This window comes from Crocodylus siamensis, chromosome 15 (assembly GCF_052110815.1).
Source record: "Crocodylus siamensis isolate JL-2025a chromosome 15, ASM5211081v1, whole genome shotgun sequence".
NCBI lineage: Eukaryota > Metazoa > Chordata > Crocodylia > Crocodylidae > Crocodylus > Crocodylus siamensis.
Genome location: NC_143409.1, coordinates 41,008,036 through 41,029,728, shown reverse-complemented (window position 1 = coordinate 41,029,728; position 21,693 = coordinate 41,008,036). Strand labels below are relative to the sequence as shown.

General features: G+C 49.7%; 1 protein-coding gene across 1 annotated transcript; it reads left to right on the top strand.

Annotated features, from left to right (window-relative positions):
* Positions 1 to 1,981: 1,981 nt before the first annotated feature.
* Positions 1,982 to 20,909, top strand: LOC149852443 (E3 ubiquitin-protein ligase TRIM10-like). The gene is made up of 8 exons (XM_090028865.1): positions 1,982 to 2,052; positions 13,783 to 14,302; positions 16,930 to 17,025; positions 17,446 to 17,676; positions 17,899 to 17,921; positions 18,452 to 18,567; positions 19,960 to 20,019; positions 20,391 to 20,909. The coding sequence occupies exons 1-8, from the start codon at positions 2,012 to 2,014 to the stop codon at positions 20,906 to 20,908; spliced, it is 1,605 nt and encodes a 534-aa protein (XP_089884991.1). The 5' UTR covers positions 1,982 to 2,011; the 3' UTR covers position 20,909.
* The last annotated feature ends 784 nt before the right edge of the window (positions 20,910 to 21,693 follow it).

Here is a 21,693-nt window from a genome sequence, read left to right as displayed (position 1 = left end):
TTCCCCATATCTAGCAAAAATCTTGGCCTATGCTCCTCACACAAGATAAAGATTTTTGGTACTAAATCATATTTCTCCTTTACATGGTGAAGTGACTCACATGTAGCTATGTGCCATTTCTGGTACTTACAGGGAGTTTGGATTTTATTTGTACTTGCCAAGCCATTGTTTCCCCTACACCTCCCTTCTGAGTGTGCTCAAAAAGCTCCACTACAGTCACACAGGAGTAGACTAGCCTGGGTACATATGTAATTATGAAATTTTAGTTGCCAGAAGAGAAAGCCCCACCTCTCTTTTGGCCCAGCTGTCTCCCAATGAGGAAACTGGCACAGTGAACAGGAGACTGAGCTTCTGGGCTCTCTTCACACATAGCAGTTTTCAATATACATGTCTAACTTCCCAACAAGTGCTTAAACCACCAGCCCATTTAAACACAATTCCTTAGTGAGTGAGTTTTTAAAAATAGAAGATCGGTGGAAGGGAGAACATTTCACTGTTTTGGGACCTAAGTTTCAGGATGGGTGGTAAAATGTCCCACTTGTGAATAATCCAGGGATCACAGACATGTCACAGCTGTTCTGGGCCTGCTTCTTTATCTGAATTACTTTGTGTAACATCACATTTTTAGTAACAAACACTATAAAATTCGGTCACGATTATTCTGAAGAACTGTAAAAAAATGAACAGTTCAATTCTTTTTGGCCTTTGATTAAGGAGCTGGGAACTACAGGTGAGAGTCAAGCAGCACAGGTTACAAACTAGGAATTAGAACTAAGCTTCAGTCACATGCTCTATTCTGGGCACACTTGAGAATGCAAGCCCTGCAGTGAGCTCATTACAAGCCCGTTCCCTGATGAATGAGGACTGGCAGGTGTGTGGGTGTATAGAGTATTTGGGCAGGATCCTATTTCATTTTATGTGCCCAAATGGCAGTTTCTCAGCCATGTAACTGGTATTTTTGACATGTATGCACACTCTGTGATCCCACTTCCCATGTAGTATAGATGGTTGAGTGTCCATACAGCAATTTATCTTGCATAATAAGCTATACACTGGCTGGGCAAGTATACAGCTCTAGATTTGTGTACCTGAGTAAGTCTGGCAATTTTGCTCCAGCAAAATTAAGAAGAGAAGTAGGGCTTTCTTCTCTGTTAGGTCCAGTCATTGGGCGGTGAGGATACTTGCTCAGGAAGCACAAGACCCTGGTTCTAGACCCTCAATCCTAGAGCAAACTTGAACCTGCCTCTCTATGGCTTTCCAGTACAATGTGTAAAGTGTCCCCATCCCCCAGAAGAAAAAAAACAGGTCGGTGATACAAACAGCTTGTAACCTTGATCCAGCTAACATAACTGTCTTTCCTGTCTAATTGCAGACCACTGTATAGCATGCACACAGATTCACATAAGGTTGTTGCTAAGAACAACAGCACTATAGAGGAATTTCAATCAAGCACAGCTCTACAATCTAAAATTACCAACCAATTTCTTACCTGTTGTGCTTCTTGGCAGCCTGCTCTATGGAAATAATGTGTCACCCTGAGATGCCATGCAGGTCACACATAAGAGTTTTTGGCCTATTCTTTGAACTTTTGGTCCATGTTCTTTACACACCCACTCGCCTGCTGATCCTTTGGCTGCTAACGAAATCAGCTGTTCAGCTATTTATATATCAGCTAATTTTTATGTCTGTGGTTCCGCCTGGCAAAGGTCTATTTGCATTGAGGGCAGGAGACTTTTGTATGTGACCTATGCCCCTGTCAGGAATGGGTGATGCAGGCTCAGTAGAAATGCTAAATGAGGTGTGGAGTAACTGGATCTTTGATCCCACAGAGGCAAAACAAGCAGATGCACATCTGAGCCTTCCTGATAACCCTTTATGCACAAGCCAGGATAGGCTTTTTCAGCCCCAGGAAATAAGAAAAACAAATCTGCTACATCCACACTGACGCCTAAGGCTGTGATCCTGCAACTGTTTTCCTGAGTGCTTCCCTTTCCTCAGGCCCAGCCTACCAATGATGTCAGCGGGACTAATCCCAGGAGCAGAGCTTCAAAGGTACGTGAGTGATGGTAGGATGAAGACCCAAGGAAGCTCTGCCTAAATCAATTCAGTCAGGACAGTCAAAATGCTGCTTTCCAGAGGCTAATGCTAATGCACTGAGATTGCTGGTGGGGCTGCAGCCAAGGTATAGATAAGCTCTTCTGCTATCTCTGGAGTTCAGTAGTGCACAAGAGCACCAGTTAGGATCTTTGGCCCCACTGCCCCTGGAACTCCAGTGGGGAAATCCTGTGGTAAATTCCACTGCCCCCACACTGGAGATCTCTGTCGCTGGTGAGCTTGCGAGCGCTGCTGGGGTCAGGGGAAGAACAGCTCCACTGTCTCATTCCTAGATTCAGCTCGTGCAGAGTGGGAGAGGGTGGATGGGATGTTGCTGAGAACTGTGTCCCAACAAGCACAGACAGAAGTCCCCAGTCTAACTCATGGTGCTTTACAGAAAGTGCCATGAATTAGACCAACCCTCCCAACCCAACTGACATTGCCTCTTGGGTCAGGAGGGTGGGGGAATCAAGTTCCAATTTGGAGCTGTTCCAGCAAGACAGCTTTTGCGTCTGAAGTCTCTTCCCCTAGCTCTGCTCCCCATCCCCCCAGCTCCAGTGTTGTCTTAGGATGGGAGGGAGAGAAGGTGGGGGGGGGAGGGGGTCTGTTCCAAGGTTTCCCCAGCCTGCACTGGAGTGAGGGGGGGAGGGGTGGACTGGAGCCCACCACCTCGAAGGACAGGGGCTCCAATCCACCCACGCTCCAGTGTGGTTGGGAAAACCCCAGAACAAATCTCCCTCCCCTGCATTCTCCCTTCTCCTATCCTAAGACAGCACCAGAGGTGGAGCTGGGCTGCAGCAGCCACACCAGTGGAGCAGACAGAAGTTAATGAAGGCATTCCACTTTTGAGCACCTTCATTTGAATCCTCATATAATAAGGGTTAATTTGTCACGTGATCAGAGTGCTCTGCATCCATGCTGTTCTGTTAGGATACATCTGTAGAGTGCTTTCAAGGGGCTAATCACATGAGAGATGTAATTTCTGTCTGTGCCTTATGAGTGTAGATATACACTTACCATTGGAAGGCAAAAGAGAATGAGTAATGAGTAGGGAAGGGTGAGAGCACAACAGCCATGGGTTGGGAAGAGGTAGCCAAGGCCATGTTAGTGCCATGGGGCTCATTTAATAATGACCTAGACCTCCCATACGTTCTTTCCTTCTCCCCTCTCTGTGTATATATATTTTACATAATTTTTTCAGGGTTCCTTTCTCTTCTCTATAGCCCATGTTCCTCCATTCATAGCTGTAGCAGGTGTTAATCCCAGGGATGGCTGCAATCCCTGTTGGTGGCTGCTTGGCTGTTGCTCTGCCCTCACTTCTCAGGTTTGCATCTCTTCACCTCACCTGCCATGCCTTGTTGTAATTAGATCCTTGGAAAGGGAGGCTGCCCCAGGAATCCCTGATCTCATGGTTCTGTTCAGGTGTCAGTATTCAATGCCTTAAAAGCTAATTACATGGCTCCAAACACCCTTTAGACCATGCCAATGCCTTACAGACGTGATCAATTAGTGCCAGTCCTAGGCCCATACCAGGACCCAGTCTCTGCCATTGCTTGGACTTACAGCCCTTCTGCCATCAACCTTTCTGGCCCCCTCCTAGGTTCAGACCACTGTTTTCACCCACCCATACCCAGGCACTTTTTTCCATTCTGGCTACTCCCGAGTACTGGACCCTCCTAGTTCCCCCGGGGCCCCCCTCTCCCAGCACTGGACCTTCTCTGGCCCTGTCTCTGCTCTGTTTCTGAGCTCTGGTCCTGCTCCCAGGCTGGTTGAGACCACCACCACCCCTTGTCTCAATCCCTAAACCACCATTTTTTATAGTTTTGTTGAATGTCATCATATTTCCCTGCTTCTTCTCTCCCATCTAGCTAAGTCTTTTGCAGCTGGTTCTCCCATGCACTCCTTATAACCAGTTCACCCCTTCCAGCCTCCCAGTTCAGTTCCTCCCCACAGCAGCCTCCCCTCTTCTTGGTCTCAAGGTCAGAGTCAGTCTGTATGTTGTTCTGCTCCTTGCTTTTTCTCTCAGAGTGCAGGGGAAAAACAGACAGCTGCTCCCATGGGATTGAGCTGTCTATCCAAATGGCCCTCCCTAATTCAAGAATGCACCCCCACCACCACCACCCCATTGCAAAATAAAGACTTTTAGTTCTCAAGTCCATGCAGACTGAGGACCTGGCATTTCAGAACATGGATCATATCAATGGATGATTCAGGCTTATGCTTGGTTCCATCAGTGCCAGCAATGACCTGCATTGTGTTCTCTAAGGGCACTGTCAGCTCCTAGGATGTCTCAATGTAGATTCATCTAGAGATTTACCTGCTATCCACAGAAGAAGACTGATAACAAATGGCTTTGCAGCGCCCTCTGTTACTAACAGTCTGTCGAGACTGCAGCCTTTGGGAAGCAGTCATTTACTGTGTGTGCATCACATGGCACTATGGAGAACCATTCTTTGTTGGGGACACATCCCTAATAAGCAAGATGAATGAAAACAATTAGGAAAACTCCTCCAGAGTCCTAGAAATATGCACTGAGAAGAGAGGAGGAATAGGCATGTTGCAACATTAGTCTTGAGGGCATAGTGCAAAATTGAAGATATGACACTGTGGGAATAGAGGAGAGAAACAGAAAGGATTTGCAAAGCACAAGTTCAAGGGTAATTGACTTTTTAAATTTAGAATAACAGTTGCATCCACTGGGGAAAAAGAATCAGAGTGCACAGGGAAGACCCTGGAGGGGGTGTGAGCAGCTCTCTGAATAGCTACCTGCCACATACTGGCTGTTACAGTTCTAGATACTGGGGAGCTGCCTCTGCCTTGAGGCACCCGAGACTGTCAGAGGTTTCATTACTGCCCCCCACCATCCAAGCACTCAGAGATTCTCTTATTGCTGCTGCTGGGAATGCAGAGGCACATGTCCACAGTGTGCATGGAGCAGGATGGCAGAGTATGCATAAGTGCCAAAAGCATCAGGTATATGAATGTGAAGTGAAACTGAATTCTGCCCTTGAGGTTACCTTCCCTCTGTCTTGGATTTGCTGTGGAGGGAAAGGACCTTTCACACATTTCACTGCAGGAGAAAGTCCAGCAGCTGTACCCGATTGCTGCTATAAAACCAAAGGGAAACATTCATTTCTGGCAAGCAATACTCATTTACCCTCTACAGTCACCTGCTGATAATGTATGTTGTTGGTTTGCAGAACCAAACATTGAATTCCTTTTTCTTTTGGTATTGGAGCAGGTGTAATGCAAACAATGAAAATAAAGGATTTCCCCCAACCCATCTTCTCCAACAAAAATGCTCAAATTTGATTTACCTGAAAAATTTCCATCAATGCTGCTTTATTTTTCTGCATCTATTTATGTGTTTTTAATTACTTTTGGGTAGAAAATATGAGTTTCAGCCTTTTTCAGAGGTTGAACTTATATTTACAAGAAAATCAAGTTTTTCTAAAAAAAAAAATTACTGAAGGCCAAAACAATTGGCCGATAACCATTATTGGGAAGGGGGAGTCTGTTTTGCAAAATAAACTTGAACTTTAAAACTTCTGACCACTGTAGATACATCTTGCTGAGGGAGAGCACCTGCAGGGCTCTGTCTCCTCTGCTCATTCACCAATGGACTTCCATGCTTCCCTGGCCACTGGTTTCTATTATTTCTCATGGCCTTTGTTCTGTGGATATTGTTTCCTTAGAACCAGAATGGAGATCCATTTTGATCTTCAAGCCCATTTCAGAAAAATCTGTAGATCCCAACGTGATTCTAAAAATAATCATTTCCAACCTGGGCAAAATGGAAGCCACTGGCTAAGAGATGAAAAGCCCAAATCCATCCTAAAAATATAGTTATTCGGGTCTCCAGAGACATGTGATATCTAGACCAATCCTTAGGTTAATAAATCTTCCCTTGTGACTGAGAATCACAAATCACTCCTAAAAGGTGACTTATAGTTAACAGTAGCAAATTGCCCATCAAGAATGATGGGGGTGGGCGGGTGGGGATGGAGCCCCATGTCGGGCCATGCTCCCCCCCACAGAGGCGGATTAATGTGTACTGGGGCCCTGGGCAAACACAAAGTTGGAGACCCCCTGCCCCCACAGGAGCTGGGCTACAGAGGGGTGGGGGAAGGGCCCATTCCCCTCCTGGTGCTGCCGGGGGAGGCTGGGGGGACCCTGCCGGGCTGGGGGTGGCGGGCACACGCCTGTCTCTTCTCCCTGCTACCTATCCCCCCTCCCTTGCTATGGCCAAACATACATACACACACGCAGGCGTGCACGCAGACGGGTGCTCACTCTACTCTCATTCACTCTCTGCACATGGGCACAGAGACAAACACATTCTTCCTGCCATGAACACAGACATGTGCACTCACGGATCCACACACGCAGAGACACGCATGCACACACATAGACAGGTGCACACTCTACTCACTCACTCTCTGCACATGGAGACACAGACATAAACACACTCCCTGCCAAGTACACGGACACACGCGTGCGCGCGTGCGCAGGCACCTGCATACACACGGGCACCTACGTGTTGGGTCGCTACTGGGTATGGATGTGTACTTTTACATCCCGATGACACTCACCCGTCCCCTCGGGGCGACTGCGACCCGGTTTGCTCGGTCCAGCGCTCTCTCTTCCCGCCTGCCACGACTTTGCTGTTAAAGAGGTATTAATGAGAGGGCGGTGGTGACTCCCTGCCTCCACCTAGACCCGCCGTCCAGTTCCACCTGGCTCCGAAGCTTTGGAGAAGGGATGACAAAAGAAATGACCGGCCCGAAGCCGCTCTTTCCTTTCTCCTTCCCCCCGCCCTTCTATTTATTGTTTGCCCCTTTTTTTTCCTGGGAAAAGCCGAAAAGGTTTTTGGTCCCGGGGTAACGGTCCCTGCAGGGCTGCTCGGAGGCTTCCCGCGGCTCCCGGCTGTGCTGCCCGCGGCCGCGCGGGAAGTCCTGTCAGCGCCGGCCGGCGGCGGGTCCTCCGCCCCCGCTGGCGGCCGCCGGCCCGCCGCTCCTCCGCAGGCGCAGCGTCGAGCCGACTGCCGGGGCGTGCGCCTCCGCCGCTCCTTATCTTCCTTCTTCCTCGCTCCCGCAGCGCGGCCGCCGCCGCTTCTCCACCGCCCCCCGGGCGCTTACCCTGGCACTGGAGCACTCTCCTCCCCTTGCCCCTGCCGCCGGCTTCCTGCCCCCTCTGCCTTGCCTCTGGCCCCCGGATATTGCCCCAGCTGCGGATTCGCACCAAGCCGCTTCGCCTGCCGAGGTGGTGAAGGCAGGCGGGGGCAGACAGGGAGCCCCCGCCGCAGCCCGGTGAGGTCCGTGCTCCTGGCCGGGGGCGTGCCCCAGGTGAGTACCACTCGGGTCCCCACACTGTGCGCGCACACACACACTCTACTCACTGTCTGCACATGGACACACAGAGGCAAACGCACTCTGCCTCCTGCCATGAACACATACACACACACGCATGTACACACACGTACAGATGCAGATGGGGCACACACTTTACTTACGCTGCACATGGACACACAGACACAAACAGACTTTCCGTACCATGAACACAGACACATGCATGCACAGACACACACATGCACGCACACAGATCCACTCTACTCAGTCTCTGCACATGGACAGACGGAGACAAATACATTCTACCTGCCATGAGCACAGACATGCATGCGCACACAGAAGCGCACAGAGACACAGATGCATGCAGGCAGATGCATGCACGCAGATGCACACACAGATGCGTGCATATGCACACAGATGAGCACACACACAGATGTTTTGGATGGGGAATCCAGGAAAAAGATGACAAAGTTGAGATGGAAATACAAAGCGCCCGAGCGAGGGACTAACAATCGAGGGGTGGGGGAGAGGAGGGGAACGCGACTAGGTTACATACCATACAATGTTAGCCAACTAAGCCCGGGGGTGGGGGGATGTGGAAGGGGGAGGGGGAGGGGAGGGTCATGACGCTGAGAGGGAAAGGAGATAGAAACACACGTACCCATTACAGTGGTCCGCGATGTTGAAGGATGTGGCTCCGAGTGAGCGTCTCAGTCCATAGAGTCCGATCGCGGCGGTCCTCTTCGGGTGGGGCGGGGCGTCCGTGGCGGCGAAGTCCTCTCGACGCGAAGCGAAGCGGTGGGGGCGCGGTTTAGGCGGCAGTGTCCTCCGGGTCCAGTCCGCCGGCGGCTGGTCTGGAGGGGTCGATGTACTGGCGGTGGCCCATGATGTGCTCCACGTAGATGTCGCGGGACCAGCGGATGGTGTCGGACACCATGAGGCAGCGCATCAGCTTGGCGTAGCGGCGGGAAACGCGGCAGGCGCGGAGGACGCTCTCGTTGCTGGGGTCCCAGGCTCCGAGCGTCCCCATGACCCGTGGCTCCTCAGGGTGTCGGCCAGCGGGGCGTACTTCTCCCGCTTGCAAGCCCGGGCCTTGGTGAAGGCTTGGCGCCGGTTCTCAAAGGGGATGGTGATGTCCACCATCACGATCTTCTTGGCCTCGTGGTCCGTGACGACGATGTCGGGGCGCAGCTGGCTCTCGCAGCCCGGGACGGTGCGGTTCACACATGCACTCAAACACACACAGACATACATGCACACAGGAATGCACACGTGCACACACACACGCACCCAGCCACATACCTTCCCCTCACAGAACCTCCCCCCCGCCCCCAGTCTCCATCACTCTGAGGCAGCCCTCTCCACTCCCCCCCTCCCCCCCCCCCCCCGCATCTGCAGCTCTGTCTTGCTCCCTCCCAGCCCCTGTTGCACTGATGGCACATGAGGCCAGGCCAGCTCAGGTCAGGAGCTTCACATCGCACCTCTGCATGCAGGTGGCAGCACGGGGAGGAGTGGCTATGGTGGGTATGCTAAATTTTGCTATGCCCCCCCCACCGCCACTCCTTGTCCACCCGGCCCACGTCCCTGCCTTCCCACTCTCCTCCCTTCCTCCCTCCCTGCCCGCCACCTCCCCCTCTCTGATGGCTGTTCTGGGGGGCGGTGGTGGCAGGTGGGCACTGCCACCGTCATCCCCCCACTTCACCATCAGGCAGGGAGGCTGGGGCATGTTCCCCACTACCAAACTGCCCCCAGCAGCTGTGCAGACTTGGGCAGGCAGCCAATCACCGCTCGCCCTCTTGGGCATGTGCAGTTGGCCCAGAGCATTACAGACAGACAGAAAGACCAGCTAAGCCTTTTATTACATTAGAATGCTAAATCAAATGGCAGGACATTTACATTTACCCCTTACAACTTTGTTGTCATAACAGGTTCTTCAAGTCTTGTCCTAGCACCTAGAACAATGGAAAAGGAAAAGCAAGCCACATTCTTCCTTAAGGTGGTTCAAAATAGCTAGAAAGTAAAGAGAAAGAACAGGAAACAGACCCGCAGGTTTCCATTGCAGGAAAGGAAGCAAATTTATTGGCCAGTGAGCTTCAATTTATCCAATGAAGCCTCAGGTGAGTCAGGTGAGATAAGGAATATTCCCTTGTTAAGGACAAAATCTTTCCCAGAGTGTGAAAGTCAGCATAACTTTCAACTTGCAAGAGCAATTAAGACACTTTTTGAGTGGTTTGAGAAGTCTCCCTCCTAACAAAAGGATTCTCAATATTTCTATCCTGCTTGCCTGTTTAGACCTCATGACAGAATTTGGGACTGTCTTAAAAAGTGTCCAAATTCAATCTTTTTTTTTTGCTTTTACATCTCTAATAATGTTTCATGCCTTGGTTTCCCTGGCTTCCTTGTATACAGTTATACCCTGGGGAAAAGAGAGTTGACCTTGCTCTATATTTGACCTGGGAGTGAAGGTGGGTCTCAGAGCTGGTGTCTCAGAGAACCGGCCATCAAGAATGCAGTGAACAAATGTGCACATATTCTAATATTATAAAAGTCATACTTCTTCCATCTGTGTGTGTGTTTGTCTGTAACACTTTGGGCCAACATGCACCACAGACAGGGTGGGCAGCAATTGGCCCAGAGCGTTAGGGACAGACAGACAGACATCAGGGGGAGGTGGTAGGGGCCAGGCTGTATGGGGTCATGTGGGGGGGGGGTTGTTGCCCAGGATTTCTCTTTGCTTTGGGGGTAGGAGCAGGGGGAGGGTGACAGGAGGCACACATGGATCTGCCTGCAGCTGTGGAAGTGAAAACCCAGACATTCGGGCAGGGCAGGGGGAGCAGGGGCTGCAGCTGTGACAGGGCAGGGGGAGGGGAGGGGAGGGTTGCCTGCCCTCCAGCAAGGGAAAGAAGCGGTTGGGCACTCCAGAGCTGGGTAGCAGCCCTATCCCAGGGCGGGGGTCCCACAAGCATCACCTCCACTGGGGCTGGACATGCTCTGCGACTGCCTGCATGAATCGGAGCTACCATGCTCTGGCCCGGGCAAGACAAGGACAGCTGGAGCCTCCAGGAGGGGCAGGGGGTGAGGGGCACTGGGGTCGGGGCAGGGGACTGTGGATTAAGAGTGTGAGAAGCACTGGCAGTGCCAGGGGGCTGTGGATCAGGAGTGGGGAGCACCAGCAGGGACCCAAGTGGGAGCGTGCAGGTCAGGAGTGAGGGGCACCGGGGGGGCGGGTGTGGGGGACTGTTCATGTCAGGCAGACTGTGTTTGTATCTGTGTGTCCATGTGCAGAGTGAGTGAGTACAGTGCATGCCCATCTGCGTGTGTGCATGCATTTGTCTCTCTGTGCATGCACGTGCATGCGTGCATCTGTGTTCATGGCAGGAGAGAGATTGGGTTTGTGTCTGTGTGTCCATGTGTAGAGAATGAGTGGCTAGAGAATATGCCCGTGTGAATGTGTCTGTGTGCACGTGTATGGGTCTGTTTGTGCTTGCATGTGTCAGTGTGTATGCATGCATGAGTGTGCATGTGTGTGTCTCTTTTTATGGCTGGGAGGGTGTGTTTGTGTCTGTGTGTCCATGTACAGTGAGTGTGTGAGTAGAGTGCACACCGGTCTGTGTGGGTGTGTATGTGCATATGTTTGTGTGTGCATGTGTGTGTGTGTGCATGTGCCTGTTCATGGCAGGAGGGAGACTGTGTTTGTGTCCATGTGTCCATGGGCAGAGAATGAGTGAGTAGAGTCTGTGCCCATCTGCATGTGCGTACATGTCTATGTGTGTCTGCATGTGTCTGTGTGTGCGTGCATGTGTGTGTGCATGCATACATCTGTGTTCATGATGGTGCACTGTTCCCACCCCTCCCTCCCCGTCATTCTTGATGGGCAATCGGCTAGTGTACAACATATCAATGAATTTAGGCCACAGCCCTTGGCAGCTGAGAGACATTAAAAAAGCCCCAGTGTGAAAGGTTGAATGAAAAAAAGAGATTCCCAGCATAATGATGGGAAGAAAAGCACAGCAGAGAGACAGTGTAAGAAGAAGACATTCTGACTTTCTGATGGATTGAAATTCTGCCTGAGATTTGCTGTAGGCATTTTGACACAAAGGTTTTCCCTGATGTATTGCAGTTAACCAATAAATGCTATCTTCTCAAGAAGAGCTGCCTGGATGCACTCTCAGCAGCTTTCTAGGAGCTGAGCTGAGCTTGGGCGGTCCATTAATAATCAAGAGGTGCAAGCTCTGATCTTAGAGTGAAGTGTGATGGCCAGAACCAGAAGGGTTAACAAGCATATTATAAAGGGGTTACATGTGCTGGAGAAAATACTGGATCCTTTTGATTAATATTAAACTCTTTACTTAATTGTAATTCAGACTACACACACACACATAAGTAGCTACTCTTCCCCATGAGGATTCTTCAAGAGTGTCTCTGTCCTACTATTTTGCCTTCTCTTGTCCTACCTCCCTCTCCCACTCCAGCGATGCAGTCTGGTAATTTCTGTTCCAAATCCAAAGTTCCTACCATGAGTACTCTGAGCTCTCTGTCCCTGATATAAATATATACATAAACAGAGGTTTTACTTTAGGGATCTATTGCTGATAATGTGCCTCTGTCTTGCAATAAAGTCTTTTTTCAGCCCACAGCCAGTTTTCTTTTCCACCTGAGTAATCATCAGCTTCAGCCAGATGGAAATTTAGCATAATAAGTGTTCTCAGTGTGTGAAGGAGAAACTTCCACTCAAGCACAACTGTGTGGCATTCTTCAAGTGGATTGGAAATCCCCCATACGATTTATGCAAAAGTCAGAAAGACAAACATACACATAAATGAGTCACACTTCCGAGATACTTCACAGTTGCCAACAATCACCAGCACACCTACAGTGTACTACAGCCAGCAGAGCTCCTGTTTCCCTGAAACCAAGGCACCAGTACACTGTGATGGCTGGGCTGCAGCTCTGCTTTACCAGGGGGCTGTCATGGAACAAGACACTCTCTCTCCCTCCTGCCTGGAAGGGGTTGGGGAAAGTAAAACATGGTGGGTATGTCTACACGTGCTATTAATGTAATATAAGCTGATTGTGTAGTAAAATACTGCACAGTAAACCTTCCCCAGGTATGTGCACCCTGTTGGGAGCAAATCTGTTCCCAGTGGGAGCAGCCCAGTACAGAGCTCCTGCCCTGCTCTGCCCCCCTACAGCAGCCAAAGGAGCCCAGGCTTCCTCAGGGTGCTAGGCCAGTGCTGGCAGGGGGCATGAGAGCTGATCCCGATACTCACAGGGCCAGGAAAGCTCTGCCAGCTGCAACAACAGGTGTCTCCTGGCTCCATGCACTCTGGGAGGAGTCCTGATGTGCATGGTGCCAGGAGACAGCTGCTGTTGCAGCCAACAGCTCTCCTGGCCCTGTGCACATCAGGGGACACAGCTTTCAGCAACCCCCAGGCTGGGCTGTGCCAGTTGTAGGGCAGCTGCTATCAAGCCCCCTGTTGGGTGGGGATTCCTTGCCTTGTAGGGAGCTGGGAACCATGCAGCGCCAAGACAGGGAGATCAGAAAGCAACTCCATCCCAGCACTGATCGGCTCCCAGCACCAGGACCAGGGACAGAGAACTCCTCCATCCCCTGTGGCCCCTTGCTGGTGTGGTTGACTGGGAGCAAATTTGCTATATAAGCAGTACTGCACAGTGCCTAATGAGCAGTTAATCTAGTAGAAAACTGCATTAGGTTAATTTACTGTGCAGTACCTGCTGTGAAAGTTTACACAGTGTTGTTTTACTATGCACTAGATTAGTCTACCGTGCAGTAAAGTATCTCATATTGATGCACCCTGAAGGATGCTGGGGATCCAGGGCATGTAATTGTAGAGATGTTATCTGCAGTGCTAGAATATGTAGTGCTACAGAGAAGTTCTTGCATAAAACAAGAACATGTAGTACTGCCACATGGGGTACACACATCTGTTCCCTCCACTTTCCCAGTGCTACAAATGGGTTTTGAGCTTCTACATGTGCAATGTCAGTCCATAGCCGAAGAGCTTTTGAAATGGGAACTGGGATTTTTGAGAAATCAGAAACAAATTGAAGCATGTTTGCTGTTTATTTTTTTTCCTACGGGCAAAAGGGAAATGTTCATCTTAAAATGTCTTCTTTCAATAGTTTTAGGCTGAAAAAGTGTTTGATTTTTAGAAGTGTCATTCAGATATGTTTGGGGCTTTGAATTTGTGTCTAAAAGTAATTAAGAGGTTCTGTTTCTGTGGTAACTGCCCCCATTACTGATACACAAAGCGTTAACAATTTTCACTATGCCTTTAATTGCTGTTATTTTAATCATGGATTTCTGCCATTTCAACAGGAAACAGCCATTCTTCAGGAACGGAAACACCCAGCTATATAGGTCAGAGCATGTTTCTGGGCCCCAGAGAGTGAAACTAATTCTCAGTTGCTCTCCCTTGAGAGCCATGGCTGCGGAGAACCATATACAGTGTCTCCAGGATGCCGCAACTTGCTCCATCTGCCTGGAGTTCTTCAAGGATCCAGTGATGATTACAGATTGTGGGCACAACTTCTGCCAAGCCTGCATCACCCCATGTGAGGAAGGGTTGCATTCAGACATCTTCTGTCCTCAGTGCAGACAGACTTTTCCCCAGAGGAACCTCAGGCCCAACAGGCAGCTGGTGACTGTTACAGATGTAGTGAAGCGACTGAGTATGTGGGCGGCTGAAAGAGGGGAGCCAGTATGTGAGGAACACGCAGAGGCCTTGAAGCTCTTCTGTGAAATGGACCAAAAACCTCTGTGCTTGATCTGCCGTGGGTCCTGGGCACACCAGGCTTATGCTGTGGCTCCCATCCAGGAGGCTGCCCAGCGGTACAAGGTAAGGGGGTGTCGGGTTGGGTCGGGTCAGACTGTGTGCAGCTGGGTTTGCTGCAGTTGAATTTTTTTCTGCCACTGCTACTCCTGTAACTGTAGCACTGAATCCAGAGTAGTTTTTTATATGACAGAGTCCGCACATACGTTCCCATACACACATGTGCTTACACCCCCTCCCTATACACACATGCACCCCCCGACACACACACACGCACGCACACGCACACACACGTCCTGTAATGAGGCAAGAAAAATGGAGAGATTTGTAGGATCATGTCCTTCTGTTTCAAATCATTTCTGTTAAAACCGGGTGCTCTTGGAGATGCACATTATAGGTTAGCGAGATGTTGGGGAATGATTCTAAAACTGGGGCATGAAGCCGGTTCCCCATTCTTCTCAGATCACTTATTGTTTGCGTCAGTTCTTATCTGACATTTGCAGATCCTTAGGCAAAAGCTCATTATCTTCGATGGAATATAAAGAAGTTAAATATTTCATGATAAGACATGTAGTGATTTATATGTGGAATTCTTTTGGAAACAGTTTTTCAAATAAGGAACTGGAATTGGAACGGTTGCCAGGAGCAAAATTTTGTGGGTATTTTTATATGATGCCAAGGCTGTTCAACTTCAATGCCTTCCCCACCTCAGGCACAGCCCTGGATTCAGCCTCAGCTCCCCCTGCTGCCGCACTGCCCCACTCTCTGGAGTGAAGGCCAGGAGCAGGAGCTGTAGGAGGAAAGGGAAGCCTGGAGACTGGCTGCTTTTGCAGCAGGACAATGCAGGGAGCAGTGGCAGGGTGTGAGCCTGGGGCCTCACAATAACCCCTTAAGGGCTGCCAGTTGGACAGCCCTGTATGAGGACATTAATGGAAACCTGAGTGTGCTCTTGAGGAATTAAGTCCAGGTAAAATGGCTAAATATGTCCTAATGTGTTCACTTAATTAAATTTGAAAAGAATTATTTTGATTAGTGTTGTCGTGTTCTTTGCTTGTTATATCACAGCAGCGATAGGATAAAAATCTGCAAGGCACAGTAGGCGCTAAATAATACTCTACCAAATACAGGCAAACATGCACGGCCTAATTAAAACCACCCTGAGATTCTGACTGGTTTGCATGCTTTCTAATGCATGGGGAACAAAACAGCTCACAAAATGCTGCAGAAGAAACTACCCTATTCCTATACATGACCATTATTTATTCAGGAAGTTGAAAAAGTCTTAAGTGCTGCTGTGGGTGGCAATACAATTTGGTGCACTTTCTTTTTCAAAGAATTTAGAGAATTCAACTTCTGTGGCTGGATTAGCAACATCTCCAGTGCATAAATCCAAAAATCCATCATAGAATTGCCTGTCTCCTCCAAACTTCATACCTGTAATGTCAAGCCCTTTGTTTTCATGAATTCTAACTGGTTCTGCCAATGCCTTGAAGTAATTGATATTTGAGAAGAGATATCATTTTTGTCATGTACTTTGTGACTTCATTTTCTTGGGTTTGTGGCTTGTTTGTGTGTGTTTTGGCTTTCAGAAAATGACTGTTTTTTAAAAAGCTTGGGAGACAACTCCTGCATTCAGCCTCAGTGCTCCTGCCCATCCAGTAAGGGGCTAGAAAAGCCCAAACTCCTCAGTTTGAAACCTCCTAAAATGTTACTCAGCAAACACTGACAGAACTCCTGCTTCTTAGGGAGTAACAGATCAGAAGAGAAAACCTCCCAGGCCTCCTTGCTTTGTGATAAAGATGCAAATTAGACACTAATCCCCTTTAAGCTTTTCCAGGTTTGTCTGGACTGCAAGACTGGGTGACAAAGCTCATAGCAGTTTAGCTGTAACCAGGAATCAAAACTTGCGGAAGAGTTGATATCTTTTATTAGACCAACTAGATATTTGCAAACAAGTTATTTTATTTATTTGCAAGCTTTCGGGCACATTCACCCTTCATCAGGCAAAGGAGAGAGCAAAGATTGTAAAAGTTCTCCTAGGTAGAAATGAAAATTCATATTTCATAGATGTAACCAGTGATTCATCCTCACCATTTCCGTTCCAAAATCAAATGCTAGACGGTTTTTGTAAGGACTGAGATTAGCATTAGATTAAGCCATCTTCTTTCAGGTTCTGTCTACACCCCTCCAGGGATAAGCATTGGCTGCCACTATGGGTGCATGTAGGACACCAGACCTACAAGAGCTGCTGCTGTCCTCTGGTGTCAAATCTTCCTGCAACAGCAGGAGCTGAACAGGCAGCAAAGAACTGACTGGCACTGGTCAGTCTTGTGTCTGTCACTCATTGCATCTCAACCCAGGCAGAAAGTCCCTTGAATGCAAAGCTTTCCAAACCATCAGGGAAGGCTGCCCTGTGGTCTAAGCCCCATACTTCTGGCTCCTGTACAGTCCAGTATTATTCCTTCTGCTGTTACTGTAGTATTCCTACTGCTGTTATTGATTCAGTAACCCACTTGGGTAATCAGAGAGAGCCAGGATACAGTTGGTAGCTTGGCTAATAGTATCAGTTGTTCCTGCCCCCAAAGTCATCGGAACTGCAGTTGCAAGGAGGCAAAGCTGGTTATGGCAGAGAGAAGGCTTGATTGTTCCCTTCTCAAAGGAAAACCCACCCAAGGAATTGTCCTTCCCCACAGAAGCAAATTCAGATGCACCTGGAGAATCTCGTGGAAGAAAGAAGAAGGCTCGAAGAACTGAAACTGACCGAAACACAGAAACATCAGGAATATCAGGTTGGTGCTCGTGGTTCCTGGTGGTCAAGATGAAGGGGTGTCTCCTGCTCTGTGTGTTTATGAAATTGTGTGTGTTGTTTTGTGACCATGGTTTGCAGCATTGCAGGGCTTGCAAGCCTTCAGCTCTGTTGAGGGGGAGCCTTCCTTGACAGCGGGGAAGCCATCAACTTCTCCCTTGCATATGGTATAAGCACCCAGGGCTGCAGAGAAACCTTCCAAATATAAACAGAGCACAAAGATGCCAGGCAAAGTGCTTGAGGCTTCAGCCTGATAGGGCTGAGTAACCACAACTTTTGTTAAAGACCATGGGAGCTCCTAGGGCCAAGCTCTGCAGACAGGCCCACAGGGACTTACAAAGTGTCTCCTGGCTTTCCCCAAAGCTCCTACCCTCCCCTACCTGAGTTCTCCTGTTCATGGCAGCAAAAGGCAGCAGCCGAAAGACAGAAGATTGTGTCTGAATTTGAGCAACTGCGGCAGTTCCTCAAGGAACAAGAGCAACTCCTGTTGGCGTGGCTGGGAGAGCTAGACAGGGAGATAGAGAAGAGTCAGGAGGAAACTGGTAGCAAACTCTCTGAGCAGATTTCCCATCTCAACAGCCTGATCAGGGAGATGGAGGAGAAGTGCCAGCAGCCACGAAGTGACCTCCTGCAGGTGAGGCACATTAAACTCTTCTGATCCCTGCACAAGGAAGGGAAAGGCCTAACCCATGGGCCTGGGGGCGGGGATCAATAAATTATGATTTCCCCAGATACTCATGTGTAGCACTCAGAGTCTGAGGAGAGAGTGCATCCCCCCACCCCCCAGAGTAAGAGGCTTCTCAGGGAATGGCATGAGATACTTAGTTCACTCTTTCCTCTTTTTGTTCCCCCCTAGGACATCAGAAGCTCACTGAGAAGGTACGCCGCTCCTTCATACTTTGAGCAGAGGCTTGGATATCACGTTGTAGTCATAGCTCCTCAGGGCAGCACAGCACAGTGTGTGGGGCAGGGTCACCATTTGGATATAGATCATTGATAAATTTTGCATCCCGGTTTTTCCCCCTTTAATACAAAGTCTGGGATTGTCCCTGGGGTGGGAAGGACTGGCCTACAGAGACGTTATATCCCTGGGGACTGACTGCCTGAGGACTGTAGGACTGGAATCTGGGCCTTTCACTTCTCATCCCTGGGGAATCATTCTGGCCTCCAGAGCATGAGCCAACTGGCCATGGAGTCTCAGCTACTTTTTTTCCAAGAAATTTTCTGGACAGTTCAAAGAAGAAGAATATTTTTCAACACCCAATGGTGGGAGGTGGCACTATCTCCTGCCCTGGGGCTGAAGTACATGAAGGAAACTGGTCTCCAAGTCCCTCAATCTAGCATCTTTCCCAAGGATGAGATTGAATTAAAAAAGGAAAATAGAATAACATACAACTGTTTTTCAACAGGTGCAAGACAGGGGAGTTCCAGCTTCTGGGGATGATTTCCCCTGGCCTGGAAATAAGACTCAGGAACTTGTCTGAACAAAATCTAACTCTCAAGGAGACTTTCAGGAAGTTTCAAGGTACTAACAAATGATCTTGGGGAGCGTGAGGGGTGTGGGGTTATAATAGGGATTTTTTTCCTGTGTTTGAGTGAGGAGATGGGGCACATCTACACAAGACATTTACTGCAGAGCTGTCTAATTAGTTCTGCACTTAAAATATCACCATCTGCACGTGTTACCCTATTAGGACGCAGTAGATTAATAAACTGAGGGGGCTGACTGGGGCACAAGGGTGCTTCTGCCCTGGGGCTGCCTGTTGAGGTGTAGGTTCCCCTCACTGAAGCATCCTTGTGTCTCAGCCAGCACTTCCACAGTACATGGAGCCCGGTCAGAACAGCCCTGGGCTGGCAGGCTGACCCCTGGGTCCCCTGCCAGCCCAGGCTGCTCCAACCACGCTCCATGTGCTATGTATGAATAAACTAGAGCAATATGCTCTGGAGTTTTGTGTTCCTGGGTGCATGGTCAAAATGGTGCTCCCAGGAGCAAAAAAAACCTCCAGAGTAATAAGCTCCAGAGTTTATTTGTGCATATGAATCATCTGGGGTCTGAGCCTACTAAAGACTGTGTCTCTTTCATGAGAGGGGGAACTGAACCCACTGCACTGGTAATGCAGGCTCCAGGAAAAAGCCATTGGACACTAACTCTTTCTGGCCACAGGACTTTACATTAAATTAGAAATGGGTTTCAGATATACCTCCTCATCTTATGCAAGGGTTTGTAAAAAAGGAGAACCCCTCTTCTGCCAAAGGAATTATTCTAGCCTGGGGGATCTCTGTCACCAAACTTTATGAGATTTCCCCTCTCGACAGGCTGATGATGAGGGAAGTGGAGGGGAAGTGCCAGCAGCTGAGGGGACAGGAGCACAGTGGATAGGGTGTGGTCTGGGTGAAGTTTCACACCTTGTGTTTTTCACACTTGTGAGGCCCCAGTAGAGGCTACTGAAGCAGGCAGGCAAATTGGTGGATCCCAGGACTTCCCCAGCTGGCACCAAGGTGTGTACTGACCCCTCCAAACAGAAGAGAAGAGAGTTGTGATCCACATCCCTTTGGCAGGGGCTGCTGGGGTGACACCACTTTTACCTCCTCGTTTTCTGCCATTGAGTGGCTCTGTCCCCATGGGAGGACAGGAGGGGCTGAACACCAAGACCCCATGTGGTTCATGCCTTTTGCCCTCCTTCTCTGATGCCCTCCTGACAACTGCAGCTCCCTTCCTTCCCCTCTGGGCAGCAAGGAGCTGATCTAGCACCTTTTCTAGCCACAGCAGCAGCAGCTCCCAGTAGCCAAGGATGGAGCTGCCAGGGCCTCTCTTGTCAGTCACAGTCACTCAGGACAGAGAGGGAGGAGCTGAGTCAGGAGGTGTTATGAACCAGACAGCACCACGGCTGATCTCTGTGACACTTTTCTCCTGCAGATGCTCTGCCATCTGACCTGGAAAAGTGTATGGGGGAACCTCAGGAGTCGTATAACAAGGGTAAGTGCTGGGGATACTGTCCTTAAATTCATAGAAAAGTCCCATCATAGCACTCACTTCCCCTCACTTCCCACAGTCCAGCACCAAAACCATCTGAGCTTGGGCCTGGGGAGTTTGGATTGAGATTTTCCTGAGTTTCCCTGTGGATTTGCTACCACGTCCTCCCCATTTCCCCAGGGCCAGGCTCTCCCCAGTATCAGACTGAGGAGCTTCAGGGCTGTATCTGCTCAGCCTTAGAGGTCCAGGGCCAAGACAGCTTCTGGGGTCCAAGACAATCCCAGCTACAATGGGGCTGCTGGCGAGGGTGAGGGATGGCCCCCTCCTGCCCCAGAGCTGAGCTCTGCCTTGATGCTGTGATTCTCCCCTCTCAGTGAAGGTGACTCTGGACCCAGACACGGCTCACCCCTGGCTCTCCCTGTCTGAGGATTGGACAAGTGTCAGAGGTGCAGATACACAGCAGGATCGGCCCGACATACCTGAGAGATTTGACATGTGGTGCTGCGTGCTGGGCCGTGAGGGATTCACCTCGGGGAAGCACTGCTGGGAGGTGGAAGTGGAGGTGGGGAAGGGGGAAGGCTGGGCTCTGGGGGTCGCCAGAGAGTCTGTGAGGAGGAAGGGACAGATCAGCCGTAACCCTGAGGGGGGGATCTGGGCTGTGCAGTGGTGGGAGGGTGACTTCTGGGCTCTCACTGGGCCTAGGCCTACCCCCCTGTCCCTGACGCAGGTCCCCAGGAGGGTCCGGGTGTATCTGGACTATGAAGGAGGGAAAGTGGCATTTCTAGATGCTGATACTGAGGATCCAATCTACACCTTTCCACCAGCCTTGTTTGCTGGAGGTAAGATCCACCCATGGCTTTGGGTCTGCAGAGGATCCCAGCTCACACTGTGATGCATGTGGGAATGAAGAAACAGACTGCTCTTTATGACCCAACTCCAGCCCTTAAGAACCTGCTTAAGATGGCAGGCTGTAGTTTGGATAAACCAGCCTATCCCATTTTATCAGGTGTTACTAGATCTGGGATGAAGAGCCCCTGGAACTGCAGAAGGAGCAAAGGTGCCCTGAGGGGCCTGGAGGCACTGGTGAGGTTTCAGTGATCAACATAATTCTGCAGGTTGTTGAGGGAAAGGGGGTATCACTAATTTCAGGCCTGTGGGATAAAGAGATGTTGGTGCAGCAGGGACAGAGAAGGAATGAATTAGGATTTGCGAGCTTGGGAAGAACAGACAATTCAGCAATGGAAGGACTGACCAAGAACATAACATATATTCCCTAAGACCCTAATTCTTGAACCAGGGAGTTGGTGATGAGTAGTTCACTATTCACTTTATCCACACCCTTCATGATTCCACAGACTTCTGTCATATCCCCCCCTTGGCCTTCTCCTTTTCAAACTGATGAGTCCTAGCCTTTTCAGTCTCTCCAGGTATGGCAGCTACTCCATATCTCTGGTCATCTATGTTGCTTTTCTCTGTACTTTCTCTAATTCCACAACATCCTTTCCATGATGTGGGGACCAGAACTGCATGCATCATTCTAGACGTGAGTGCACCATGGGTTTATACACTAACAGTGATGTTTTCTGCTGTAGAGCCCTGGTTGAGGATAGATGTTATGTTGGCCATTCACCTGTCCTGTGGCACAAAGGCTATTTGTCACGATAGATTACACACTGT

What these genes read in the sequence shown, in the direction of transcription:
- LOC149852443 (XM_090028865.1), top strand. Translation starts at nt 2,012, where the DNA reads ATGATGTCAGCGGGACTAATCCCAGGAGCAGAGCTTCAAAG. An exon ending in CCAGGAGCAGAGCTTCAAAG is followed by an intron (nt 2,053 to 13,782) that starts GTACGTGAGTGA and finishes CCATTTCAACAG; the next exon opens with GAAACAGCCATTCTTCAGGA. An exon ending in ATCAGAAGCTCACTGAGAAG is followed by an intron (nt 17,922 to 18,451) that starts GTACGCCGCTCC and finishes GTTTTTCAACAG; the next exon opens with GTGCAAGACAGGGGAGTTCC.